At 42.0% G+C, this 14,563-nt stretch overlaps 1 protein-coding gene across 6 annotated transcripts in view; it reads left to right on the top strand.

The window, feature by feature from the left end:
• Positions 1-14,563, top strand: part of LOC138762189 (endoplasmic reticulum mannosyl-oligosaccharide 1,2-alpha-mannosidase-like) — a 102,288-nt gene that overhangs the window by 27,604 nt on the left and 60,121 nt on the right. For 5 of the 6 annotated variants that reach the window (XM_069935770.1, XM_069935778.1, XM_069935789.1 and 2 more), the window contains 2 exons: positions 3,719-3,819; positions 6,403-6,554. In XM_069935770.1, the coding sequence (XP_069791871.1) occupies positions 3,719-3,819; positions 6,403-6,554 (253 nt within the window). The remainder of the gene's footprint in view (positions 1-3,718; positions 3,820-6,402; positions 6,555-14,563) is intronic. The other variant, XM_069935796.1, reaches the window with a different exon arrangement.

The following is a 14,563-nucleotide window of genomic DNA, read 5'->3' as shown; positions in this document are numbered from 1 at the left end:
TACTTACCTTGTTAGTCGGGGTCTGAAAGTTGGGCACGGCCACTTTTGATTTCTGAGTGCATGCATGAGTCTTCGGTTGGGGTAATATGTGGTGGGTTCGCATATTGGAGTTCGGTTGGCATATGCATGAGAGTTTAGCGCCCTATTGGTATTGAATGTGCGCTGTTAATTCTTGTGCATGTATCAGCCATGCATCCAATAGGCAAACTGTGCATGCTGCACCCAGCGAATGGACCCTGGGATGCCGACTAACAAGTTAATAATGCACATTTTAGCTCTTGCTTGCCCTATATCCCTGTTATAGTCTGTCCAATACAACATAAACTGCATAAGTTTTATATATATTTTCTTTTTTTCTAAACAAATTTTCTGTTGTATGTGCGGATGGATGCAAGTCGCATAGGTCACAAGTCGGGGAGTACCGGTATATGTCTTTTCTGTCCAGGTGTTTCAGGGTTTTGTGTAGAGCTAGTGAGATGGGAAAAAAAACATCTTACTCTGCTTGAATAGATTTTTTTTTACTATTTGTAATGCGATACATTAAGAGGTTGCAGCTGGATAATGTGGATGTGTTGAGGATATTTCCTATGATGGTAGAGTCCTTGCCCAGAGAGCACAGCCTCAGAATAAAGAACAGAGATTAGGAAAAGTTTCTTTACCCTGAGGGTGGTGAATCCGTAGAATTTGTTGCCACTGACAAATATGGAGGCCGTATTTGGGTAAATTTAAAGTCAAAGTTGTGAGATTCTTGATTACTAATAGTGTCAAGATCATGGGGAGAAGGCTGGAGAATGGGGCTGAGAGGAACAATGCACCTGCCGTGATTCGAACCGCAGAACAGACTTAATGGCCAAATAGCCTCATTCTCTAGAGTCTTACACCCTCTGTAGACTAAAGCAGTTTAGTTTTGCAACTGTATTGCTTAACCTGTGACCGGTGGGGTCATGGGTGGTCCATGTGTTTGACATAGATGGTTTGCCACAACCTGGCAAGTATGACAGAGTATATAGAAATGTTTTTAGGAGATAAATTGGAAAAGGTTTGTTAGAGTAGGCCACATGCAAACAGATCTTATTTGAAATACTGGAGACATAATGGCTTCTCACACCTTTTTGCAAGAGCTTTGAAAAGTGCTCCAGAGACGTCACTAATGGATTATTATTTATCAAGGCAACAGACCTTGAGTGTGAAAGTGAGAGAACACTTGACAGTGTTACAACCAGCAAGAAGTTGCTGGGACTGGAACAGGACAAGCTGGCAAGCTTTTAGAAGACAGCCTGGTCGAAGCCCATGTGGTAAATGCAAGAGGAGAGGCCTGGCTGCCTAATGTTGCACTTGGAATAAGAGAAACAGAAAAGAACTCTGGTGACCTGAAAGAAAGAGGTTATCATCTGGAGAACCCTGATGGGGCAAGTTTCGTTAGTAAGACACTGAGGTGACTGATGGAAATACATCAGTTGTGGATGTCCTGGAACAACACATCTCTCACTGAAAACTGTCAAGAACCTTCCTGAACCATTTACCTGTCGAGCACCAAAGCCTGGTGAACTTTAGACATGTTTTATTCTGTACACAATATAAGAATTGCCTGCAACCAGTGAACTTGAAGGAATGAGAAGTGAGATTGGACTGTGAACCAAAGAACTTTTCTAAACTTACACACATTACATACACATTAGAAGGTGGTTAAGTTAGGTGAAGTAAGTTAATAGTGATAAGTTAAAGTGTAAATTCTGTTTTCATCTTTAAAGATAATTGAAAGCAACTTTTGTTTAAGTAACCATTTGTCTTGGTGAATATCTATTGCTGCTGGGTTTTGGGGTCCTCTGGGCTCGTAACACAAGGACAAACATCGAGGGTACAATAAGTGCAACATGTAAAACAAGGTTGTAAATTGATGACAAAATAATGAACATTTCCCACTAAAAGTAAACAAGAATGCTGCTGGAGTTCTAGGAATGTCCTCAAACTCACCAGCTCCCACCCGCCACTGGTGGTCCCGCAATTTGATCTTAGTTCTCCGTGGTGTAAAGGAATATTTACGTGGTCTGTGGGTGTAAGAAGGTTGAAGATCAACTGGTCTGGAAAATATGACATGAGATTGTTCTTGAGGGAATGAGGAAATAACTGGCAACCAAAGTTGCTATATGAATGTAGTTCTTCTGTTTCCTTCACCTGTCTGCTGGAGAAGATGCACGGATGTTCACGCCTCTTAAGCACCTGGACAAATATTATTTGTCACGAAAGCTAAAAAGATGATTCTTGCACCACCTGTTTGTCTTCAGGTGTTCTCTCTATCCTGACCTTTTGGCTTTTAACCAATCAAATAAAGACATGCTACACAACCAGGCTTATTTTTTTCTCAAGTTTAATTAGGGTCAAAAGAAATTAAAATGATAGAGTTGATGCATAGAAACTACTTCCTCTGGGGAATCAGAAAAGGAGACAAATACATGTAAAATAATGTTATCTGAATCCATACACAAGCAACTTTCTAGACCATAATTCTTGATTGCAGTTTACATTACATCTCAAGTGATGTGGGTTAAGAATGATGAATCTTATTTTCTGGGTTAATGTTTTTTTTTCTGAAGCTGCCTGGGGTTTTTATTATGCTTTATTTTTTCATAGGAAATGAAACACAAAAATCTGAAAATGCTGTGATTGTAATAAAAACACAGAAATGCTGGAGTGAGAAGGAGTAAGTGATCTGCCCCATTAAGTCTGCTCCATCATGTTAGCCTTCATGAGCTGGAAAAGTTCTGGTGCACTTGGTAAAAATATTGATGAGGCAATCTCTGTGGTGCCTTAGACCTCAGATCAATACTACACAGTACAGGCTCTTAGGCTCACAATATTGTGCTGTCCTTTTAAGAATGAGTTTTGGTCAACTTCATACAGAAAGAAGGTATCAGGTCTGGAGAGCACAGAGGAGTTTCAGCAGAATGTGGTTACGATGGAGTGCTTCCATTACCAAGACTGGAGAGGCTGGATTTGTTTTCCTTGAGAGGGGGATGCTGAGGAAGAAGAGATTGAGGCTGACAGAGACATAGATAGTGGTTGGCATAAACTTTTTCTGAGAGCAGATGAGGTAGCAAGAAATTTAGAGGGGATATAAAAGTCACCTCTGATTGTGAGATCTTGGAAGAAGTAGAGATGAAATAAGAAATTGGGAGTAAATTAGCAAGAAATAGCATAAATGATAGGAAAACTCAGCATTTTTTTAAAAAATAGGTAGTGTAAATAAAAGTGGAGCCCTTTGAGGTATCTGAGAGTGTGTGTAGATTTGTAGATCAGTGCATTTGCAAGTGGGATGCACTTATTATAGCCTCGACCTTAGGGCGTTTGCTAACAGCTAATTACAGCCAGTGACACCTGTCTATTCCTGTTCTGGAGCATGACAGGAACCTTTTAGTTTTAGGGATTCTGATTATTAAAACTAGTCTGGGTTATTTTCAAGCATGGCTATTATTTTCATGTCACCTTTAAAACCTAGTTGCTTTTTACTTTTTTTTAAATGATTCCTTGAACAAGGTTTCAAGTTGTAATTACAATATTGTCGTCCAGCATGTGAATGTGTCAAGTGGCATGTGAAAATACATTCATGGCATGTATTGTTTTCTAGATCTGCATTGAAAATTAGGAAATGCTACAGTTTTCATAGATCATTCAAAATCGATTGTCTGAAAATGTATTAAGTCACTGTCTTTACATTTAGCAGGTGCAAATCATGACAGAGAGTTGAAGCAAGTTCTGCCTGTGGTTGTGCCTGCACTGGATGTGCTTGAACCCAAGGTACTGTCCGCCTCTCAGCCACAGGTAAGTAAATCAAATACAATTTACCTGCATTACTTCTAATGGGACTAGCTAATTACTGCTGATTTTAACGAACAGTTAATAAGTCAGCAAGTTTGAGGAAAAGAAACTGAAAACCAAAGATACATTTATTTCAATATAATAAAAACAGATATTCTGGATGAACTCAGCTGGTCTCGCAGCGTCCATAGGAGGGGAACGATATATTACTGACATCTGTTGGTCTGTACTCCTCCCCCTCCCCATTCTTCTCTTTTCCTCAGCTTTTTAACACAATAAAATCCTGAAATGTCAGTTATGTATCTTTAGCTCCTGTAGGTGCTGTGAGAGCAGCTGAGCTCCTCCAGCATTTCTGTTTTTACTCCAATCAGAGCATCTGGAGACTTGTGTGCTTCACCCTTTTTATATCAACGCAGTGTTCAGTCGAACCGTAGAACACTACAGCACAGAAACAGGCCTCTTTGGCCCTTCTAGTCTGTGCCGTACCATTTTTTTGCTTAGTCCCACTGACCTGCACCCAGTCCATAGCTCTGCAAACCTTTCCCATCCGTGTACCTGTCCAAATTCTTAAGTATTAAAATTGAGCCCGCATTCACCACTTCAGCTGGAACCTCATTCCACACCCACCACTCTCTGTAAAGAAGTTCCTCCTCATGTTCCCCCCAAACTTTTCCCTTTCACTCTTAACCCATGTCCTCTGGTTTGTATCTCACCTCCCCTCCATGGAAAGAGCCTATCTACATTTACTTTTGCCTATTTCCCCCATAATTGTAAATACCTCTCTCAAATCTAACGTCATTCTTCTGCGCTCCAAGGAATAAAGTTCTAACCTGTTTAACCTTTCAGTTCCTGAAGTCTGGGCAACATCCAAATCAATCTTGTGCACTTTTTCTATCATATTGATATCTTGTGGTTAGGTGACCAAAACTACACACAATACTCCAAATTTGGCCTCGCCAATGCCTTGTACAATTTTACCATAACATGTACAATAATGGGGTGAAAATTGGACAGCATTGCCTGTTACTGTGCTGTATGTCTAAATTTAAAATTTTAAAAATTTTAAAGATACAACCTCTGTACTCTCAAAATTTCAACTTTGAAGGTCCTCCACTAACCTCATGTGTCCTTGCCCAAAATATTTTTATCCCAATCCATGTATTCTAGATCCTTTCTGATTTCCTCAAAATTAGCCTTTCTCCAATTTACAATCTTAATCCAATGATCAGAGCTATCTTTCTCCATAATTAACTTGAAACTAATGGCATATGATCAGTGTACCTAAAATGTTTCCCTACACATACTGCTGTCATCTGTCCTGTCTTGTTCCCTAAAAGGAGATCCAGTATTGCATTCTCTCTAGTTTGTACCTCAATATATTGATTTAGAAAACTTTCCTGAACACATTTGACAAACTCCAAGCCATCCAACCATTGCAGTATGGGAGTTCCAGTCAATATGTGCAAAATTAAAATCCCCTATTATCACAACCTTGTGTTTTCTGCAGCTCTCTGCTATCTCTCTACTGATTGTCTCCTCTAATTCTCATTGACTATTGGGTGGTCAAAAATACAACCCCATGAGTGTGGACTTGTCTTTCCCGTTCCTCAGCTCCATCTATACAGCCTCAATGACTGAGATCTCTGGTCTGCCTTGCCTGACCGCAGCTGTGATGTCTTCCTTGACGAGCAATGCCATTCCCCTTTCACTTCCCCTCGCCCACCACCCCCTCCCCCATTCCATTACGTCTAAAGCAATCGAAGCCCAGAACATTGAGTTGCCAGTCTTGCCCCTCCTACAACTAAGTTTCACTAATGGCCACAATGTTATAATTCCAAGTGCCAATCCACGCTCTAAGCTTCTCTGCCTTTCCTACAATACTTCTTGAATCGAAATAGATGCAAGACCTATCATCCCCATCAATACTTATCCTGTTTCAATCTGTTGATTTTTAAAAAAAAAAGACTGAGAATCCATGTTTTTCTTTAAAATTATGATATTTAATCACCTTCGCTGATGAAAATGCACTTGTCTTACTGTTTTATCCACCGCACTGACCAGACACCATGTCAGGAAAAACCAGGGGAAGTGGCAGTTATGTCATTGTTACTTCATCATGGAGCGCAAAAGTGATGATTATGTTGGAGTCCTGCTCCCCCGGCCTGGAAGATCTGGCAATCAAGTGTCGCCCATTCTTCCTGCTGAGGGAGTTCACCATAGCATTCTGGTCGCAGTGTACATTCCGCCCCAGGCTAACATCAGGCTGGCACTGGAGGGACTGAGTACTGTGATTAGCAACCAAGAGACAGCACATCCTGATGCCTTCCCAATCATTGTGGGACACTTCAATCAGGCCAACCTGAAGAAGACTCTAACGAACTGCCACCAACACCTTGCATGCATCTCTTCCTCAGAGATGCAATAATGCGATGATTTTTGACTGTTTTTTGACTAGTGACATTCAAAGCAGGAATTGTCAGAACTCCAAGAAGCAGAGTGCTGGGTTTTTTTTTTAATTACGAATAAGAAAGATGCAGAATTATTTTGCTCTATCTTCAACCAACTTCTAGGTTTGTTTTAATCCAGAAATTCAAAAGGCCAAATCTGAACAAGCGTGGACCACCATTTTTACAAAATAGACTGTCAAAAAGAGGAAAAGAAGAAGAAAAAATCAGCAAGGGAAATATTGAAGCTCTTGTTCCTGATGACAAGGAGAAAGAAAAAGAAAAAAACATTAGGTAATTAATGTCGACATTCAAAACTGTTAAGCTCATAAATATTACCCAATGTAAACTTGTAGGTTGGATTAGTGGTGAAGAAGGCAAATGTAATGCTGGCATTAATTTCAAGAGGAATAGAATGTAAGAGGAGGGTTGTGACGTCGAGGTTTTATGGTGAGAGCACACTGGAGTACTGTGAGCAGTTTTGAGCTCCATTTCAAGAAAGGATGTGCTGACATTGGAGAGAGTTCAGAGGAGGTTCACAAGGATGATTCTGGGAATGAAAGGGTTACCAGATGTTCGTTTGATAGTTCTTGGAATTTAGGAGAATATGGGGAGATCTCATTGTCCATGCCTTTCAGCATTCAAAATGTTTCAGAGTAGATGTCGAAAGGTTGTTTTCCACGGTGGGAGAATAGAGGACAAGAGAGCACATCTTCAGGATTGAAGAGTGTCCACTTAGGACAGAGATGCAGAGGAATTTCTTTAGCCAGAGGGTGATATATCTGTGGAATTTGTTGCCGCAGGTGGTTGTAGAGGACAGGTAATTGGGTGTATTTAAGATGGAGATTGATAGGTTACTGATTAGCCAGGTCATCAAAGGTTATGGGGAGAAGGACGGGCAGTGGAGCTGGTGGGAAAATTGATCAGCTGACTAAATAGCTGAATAGCCTATTTCTGCTCCCACGTCTTATGGCAGTTGTTCCCATACTATTGGGATGCCACCCCCTTTGGGCTCCAAGCCACATTCCGAGGACCCCCCCCATACAATGGCGCTGAGGTGGGGGGGGGGGTGGTGACACCAGTACAACATGGCGGCCACCAGGACCAGCTCTCACGAGAACACCTTGTTGCCAATTATTTTGCTCACTGCAGCCATCTGGAGTCTAGCCAGAAAATTATTGCCCCCTAACCCCCCCCCCCCTTTTCCCTCACCCCACCCTCCTCGGATCTTTCTACTGCCCAAGAGGTGGCAGGAGCGCCCATTTTGGGAATCATAGCCTATATTTCTTCTCTAATATCTTATGGTCTTCAGCATTTGGGGGCCAAAGGTATGCTTTGTGGGTTATAGGTCACTTTGATATTCAGACCTGAGCAATGTTTGTCTTTTTATCATCTGTTGTATACACCATTCAGCTTCCTCTCACATTACTCTCACATAGCTTTAATCGAAAGGTTGCATTCTATTTCCCGTCCTGTCCTTCCTTTACGTCATTTACTTCCTTTTTTCCTCTGACCCAACTGAATATGCTCTTCGTGTTTATGTCCTTCCTCAATATCTGGTGTCAAGGAGAAATTGTAATTTACAATATTTCCTGCCTTTGTTTTATTTACTTCTCTGACCGTTATAATCACTAACTACTAACACTTATCTGATCCTGTATTTTTGTCCCTTCAAGCCTTCTCACTGAGTTCTCAGAACTACAGCTGCATCTTCAGAGATTTTATTTTCCTCCTAAAAAAAATATTTAACAACCTTCAAATGTTGAGTGTGAAATTAATGATTCAGAACTCTTGCAAAACTTGAATATCTGAGTTTAAAAAAAGAAAGTCTGCAGGCGCTGTGATTGTAGTTTAATACACAAAACGGAGAAGCTCAGCCAATCACACAGCATCGATAGGAGGCAAAGATATACATCCAACATTTCAGGCTGGAACCCTTTGTCAAGGTATGAGCAAAAAGCAGATAGATGCTTGAATAAACCAATGCCACCTGCAAATATGGAGGAGCAGCATCTCAATTTCCGTCTGGACACTCACTTACCAGATGGCATTTACATCGACCTCTGGTTTCCCTTCGGTCCATCCCATCTCCCTCTCCTTTCCTCTGGCTCCCTGACCCATTCTCTCTCCATTCAGAGAGCTACCCTGCTTCTCTTATCATTACTCAGCTGTTTTCTCCTGCTCTCCTGGCAAAATACTTATGACCTGTTGGCCTGTACTCCTCCCCGTTCCTTCTCCCCTCCCCTCAGCTTTTTATTCAGGCAACTGCTTGCTTTTAGCTCACACTCTGATGAAAGACTCAGACCCAAAATGTTGGTGATATATCTTTGCTTTTTATGGAAGCTGCATGACTTACTGATTTTTTTTTTTCAGCATTTTTATGTATTGAATATCTGAGTCAACTTTCCATTATTCAGTGAAGCAAAACCAATGATTTGTTTTTCTTCTCTGCTGTCTCTCCATTCTCTCTGCTCTCTCCATCTTTTTAAATTTTAAATTTAAATTTTTAAATTTGGATATACAGCACAGTAACAGGCTATTTCAGCCCATGAATCCATGCCACCCAATTTACACCCAATTAACCTACAACTTCCAGTATGTTTTGAACAATGGGAGGAAACTGAACCCTCTGGGGAAAACCCATGCAGATAGCACAGTATTCCAACCCTGGTCCCAATCGCTGGTGGTGTAAAAGCGTTGCACTAACCACTACACCAAACATGCAGCCCATCTTGCTCTCTGGACATTCGTATACATGATTCTACCTTGATATCAGTCATTCTTCATAGGGTGGTTAGATGTCAGTGGGTATACCTTGCTTATTAACTCGAGTTGCATGGTACATTATGGTATTGGTTGCAGTTGATGCACACATGTTGAGATACAAATGTCTCTTGCATATAATGTGCAGGTGGAGTGCTAAATGAACTAGTGCACAATACACACAGTAGGGAGATTAATTAAATTTACTGAACAGGTAAAGAATATTTTGAATTTTTCAGAAGGTCCTGAGGATGCAGGGTTTTTCCAATATTTCTGTTTTAGTGAGGGAATGGGTCAGGCACGTTATATAGCTGGAAGTTCATACTGACATGGGCATGTTGTTGAGTCACGTGCTTAATTATTCACTATAGACTTCTTTACGTAGTTACGGTCACGTACTTACCTGCATCGGGAGAGGTCTCGATCGCCTCTGATGACATAACTGAAGTGACGTGCGTGAGTAACAGCATGCATGTGTGGGTTCATTAGTCTGCATATGGGTGATGGATCTCAGACACAGGAGGAAGAAAGTGAGAGCATCAGGATCACCTGTGTGATGGTGAGCCAATGAGAAGGTCAGGGATTTGGAAGGATGATGTTTGGGGAGTTGAAGTATGCAATGTTCTGTCTGAAGAGAATGAAGAGAGTCGACTCCATTTTGTGCTGAAATAAGTGAGTGAGTATATTCTTTAATTGTGTGAAAACTGGGTAAATCAGTATTGAACGAGTGGTGACTCCATGAGTTCACAGCACCATCTAGTTTAAAATAGATAGTGATGACGATGGACCCCTTAGAGGAGCTGTTGAAGAGGTCAAACTGGAGATTGCTCCCTTTTTATTAATAATGCACCAGCATGGTTCATGATCCTTGAGGCATGTTTCTCCACCCTCTGTGTGACAAGAAGATGAAATGTGGTTTATTTGTAGCGCATCTTCCAGAGCAGATTGCCTGTGAAATGGAGAATGTTTTAGTGGATCCGAAAGGTAATCTCCCATACGACATGCTTAAGGTGGCTACTCTGCAGTGTACTCGGCCATCTTGGGAGCTTCGTATTGCTTGATTATGAGCTGATGACAGGCTAGGTGATAAGCAACCATCACAGATGTTGAGGAGTTGGCACAAGCTAGCTGGAACAGACCCATGTTGAAGGGGATTTTTGGAAACCGGTTCTTTTGATGTTTACTTCATGTTCAAGGACATTTGGTGAGTCTGTCGAATGTCTACCCTCAAACAATTGGCGGGTCATGCCAACCTCGATGTCCATGACCTCTGCAATGAAGATAAGATTGGTTACTTCCCCCTAGTTAGCAGGAGCAAATGGAGCTGGAACAAATGCTTATTGCGCCTTGTGAATCGCCAGCACCTTATCAATCGAAGATAACTGAGTTTGAGCAGAAAATGGCAACACTGACTATGCAGGTCCAGGCTCTGGGCACGCAGCATAATTCCTTCCATCACCGTGGTTGGAATTGTGGTGATTGAGGATGTGGTAAAGGCAATTGGCGGGATATTTGTTGGAAGCACTAGAGATTTGGTGCTGCCATCTGGTCCTGTCAGCCACCTTGCGACTTCTACAAATGGCAACCAGTAAACAACTAGGCCCAGCAGAAGAGGCAACTGCTGCCGTGGGCATGTCGGCTGCCGTATCTTCCTCAAAGACAGACTGTCAGGTGTTCAATTTTTTGACGATTCCAGTGCAGAGATCTCTGTGGTCCCTCTGACAACGAAGGAACGCAGACACCCTAATGTGTCATGTGTTCTTTCAGCCGTGAACGATTCGCTTATTCAAGTGTAGGCCAGAGGTCACTCAAGTTAGCTTTTGATCTCAACAGACCTTTCCAGTGGGTTTTTGTGGTTGCAAATGTGGCAAATTCCATTTTGGGAGCAGATTTTTTTGTCACATTTTTCATTGGTGGATTTAAAATAATTGTTGTGTCTTGGACAGCAGATCTTGTATGTTAAGTGAGCTACATTTGTCATCTTTCACCTAGTGACCCCATTGTATCACCATATAGATATTATATATGCAGTAACCCGCCACTTAGAGACTCTGGGTCCTCCAATTGCAGCATAGACTCGTAGATTACTCCTGACTTAAAATCACAAAAGCAGAATTTGACCACATGCAAGAGTTGGGCAGAGTCCACAGATCTGACAGCTACTGAGTGTTACCATTGCATATGGTTCCAAAACAATCTCCTGGGGATTGGTAGCCTTGTGGTGATTATCATGCCCTGAATAATTCCACCGTACCTGACCAATACAACATCTTCAATTTACAAGATTTGTCAGCAAACCTCCACTGCAAGCATGAGTTTACAAAAATAGAGCTAGTACGTTCTTGCTACCAAATTCTAGTTGAGCTTTCTGATGTTGCCAAGATAGCAGTAATTACCCCTTTCAGCACGTTTGAGTTTCTGCAAATGCCATTCAGTCTATGGAATGCAGCTCAGACATTCCAGCAGTTTATGAAACGTGTACTCTCTGGCCTGGTTTGTTTCTATCGATGATCTTTTGGTTGCAAGTGTGGGTGAAGAGGAGCACAAGTGCCACCTTATCTCATTGTTTCAGAGGCTTGATGAATTTGACATTGTGATCAATCCCAGTAATGCCTTTTTGCTGCTGCTAATCTTATTTTTGGGACATCTTTACACAAAATGGTATTTTGCCCAATGAATCAAAAGTGGGAGAAGTTTGAGAATTTCTTACACCTGTTGCTTTTGGCCAGTTGCAGTGTTTTTAGGCGTGATGAATTTCTATCACTGTTTCCTGCTGCATGCAACAACATCCCTATCACCCTTTACTAAACAACTCAAAGGATCTGAAAAGTCTGTTCCCAAAAGACCATTGATTTTAGAAGATGATACTGTGTGTATTTTCAATGACATGAAGACAACACTTGCGATTGCTACTATGCTTGTTCATCAAAAGCCCAACGCCTTGCTTTCTCTCACAACACATTGTGGGAGCAGTGTTAGAACAATGTGTCTGTGGACAATTGTAACCTCTGGAATTTTTTTCAGCCAAGCTGTCACTGGCTCAGGAAAAGTATAGTATGTTTGGTCAAGAACTCTTAGCCATCTAAAACATTTCCATTTTTTATTAGAAAGTTGTCCTTTCACCACTTATACCTACCACCAGCCTCTTACGCAGCAGACATCTCTACTCACCCGAAGAAATTCGGCTTCATCTTACAATTTTCATTGGTCATATAGAACATCCAAGGAAAAGTGAATGCAGTGCCCGACACCTATCTAGACTTGACATTGACTGATTATATACAACTACTGCCATTGATTTCACCACCATGACTTGTGCAGAGCACACTGATCCCAATTTCATCCAGTACTGTTGGGTCAACTCTGGTCTTCATCTTCAAGGTGTGACTCTGGATGAAATGCTAGTCTTTGATTTTTTTTTCCACAGGAAGACCTAGTCCTTTTCAGCCAGTGGTAATGAGATGAGAAGTTTTTGAGTCTCTTCGTAATCTATCTCATCCAGGTAGAAGAGCTTTAATCAAACTGATTGTAGAATATTTTACTTGGCCTCATGTTAAACGGGATGTTGGATTATGGGCAAGGACCTACTTGCCGTGTCAATGCTCTAAAGTCTCCAGCCACATGAAATCCAAGCTGGGGAATTTTGTTGTTCCAGATTCCTGTTTTCAGCATGCGCATCTAGACTTGGTAGGCCAGCTTCCGCCATCTTGGAGATGTACTTATCTGCTCACTTGCGAAGACTGGGCTTCCAGGTGGGAGGAGGCCATTCCTGACACTGATATATCTGTGGAGACAATTGCTTGGACCTTCATGGATCGTTGGATTCAATCTTTTGGTGTTCCAGGCACTATTATGATGAACCAAGGGACCCAGTTCGAGTCGGCTTTGTTCCGAGTTCTCATTGATCTTTTGGGGACTACCTGTATGCTCACTACAGCTTAGCAATGGCCTCATTGAGCGTTTCCATCGACAAATGAAAGTAGCATTGACAGCAGGTGGTGATGCATCTATGTGGAGCCAACGTTTGCCTAATGGTTCTCCTTGGCCTGCCTACTGCTTAAAGGTGGATCTTGGATGTTCAGAGGCAGAGCTATTATATGGCATTATGTTAACCTTGCCTGGTGAGTTTGTGAATCTGAGTCCAAGGACAATGATCTATGATCTGGCTTGTTGATTGTTTTTGGTTTAAAAAAAATGAGATTACTCCAATCTAATCCTATGCGACACGTGTCACCTGCAGTGTATGCACTTGTGTTCCTTCAGCATGATGCTGTTCGCAAACCTCTTAGCCCGTTGATGGTGGTCCTTTTCAGGTCTTATGATGCCACCCAAGACTTTTGTGATCAACAGGAATGGAAAAGCTGATGCAGTTTCCATCAACAGGTTGAAGTCAGTGTATGTCGATGGACTATGTTCTGCGTCAGAGCCTTGCCATTTGAACTGTACATCACCTGTCTTGTACTGTCATACGAGGCCAGGCCAAACTGTCAGCCATTCAGACTGTTACATTGGGGGACAGTTCCAGTCAGTCACCACCTTGCATGGCTTGGAGGTTGAGGTGGGGGAGGTAGAAATATTGCGGTTGTGTATTTACCTGCGTCGAGAGTGGTGCCGATTGTTACTGATGTAACCGCAGCAATGCGCCGGAGTAATAGTGCACATGCGTGGGTTTGTTAACCAGTCAGTAATCAGGTGGTGGATCTCAGACGCAGGAGGAGGATAGTGAGTGTAAGGATCACCCAATGTGGTGGTGACACTGAGAAGGTCAGAGGGGTTTGGCTGGGAGAGTGAGGTTTTCTGACAGGGTACCCTGCAACCAGATGGCAACATCTCATCCTCCGATAGGGCACTCTCCAACCGGATGGCATTAATATCCACTTCTTTGGCTTTCGTTAAAATCTACCCCACTCCCCACTTCCTCCACCGTTATCTCCCCCTCCCCACCCCACCCCCAACCTCTCTCTCTTCCTTTTGCTGTTGTCTTTGTGACGGATTATGTTATATTTTTTATTGTATATAGATACATTTTAAAGGAGATAAATTGTGGGTTTTTTAGGTAGGTCACAAACAAACACCACGACACAGATTTCATTTAAAATGCCAGAGCTCTGCTCAAGCCAGACAGTCCAGGCTCCAAGTGCCTATGCAAAATCTTTGAAGAATGCCTATAGAGACTTCACAAGTAGGTGTTAATTGGACATACTGCAGAGTAATGGATTATTTTGGAAAACAACAGATTAACGGACTTTGAAGATTGTGTCCAGTGCTGCAGTCTGTCTGAATGCAGTTTGCTGTTCTAAGTGGGTCATGTGATTTTCAGAGAGAGAGAGAGAGAGAGAGAGAGAGAATGAGAATGCAGTTCAGCAGCAGCAGCTGGGACTGGAACAGGATGAGCTGGCAATTTGTGGAAAAACCTCATTTTGAAGACGAGTTGTGAGTTCTTGGTTCAGCCTGTTCAAAGCCCTTCTGGTCCATCCAAGAGGAGATAGATGGCTATATAATGTTTCCCCTGAGATAAGGGAAACAGAAAAGGAACTCTG

Source organism: Narcine bancroftii, chromosome 1 (assembly GCF_036971445.1).
Source record: "Narcine bancroftii isolate sNarBan1 chromosome 1, sNarBan1.hap1, whole genome shotgun sequence".
Taxonomy (NCBI): Eukaryota; Metazoa; Chordata; class Chondrichthyes; order Torpediniformes; family Narcinidae; genus Narcine; species Narcine bancroftii.
The sequence above is the reverse complement of the archived record's forward strand: the minus strand, read 5'-3'. Positions and strand labels throughout refer to the sequence as shown.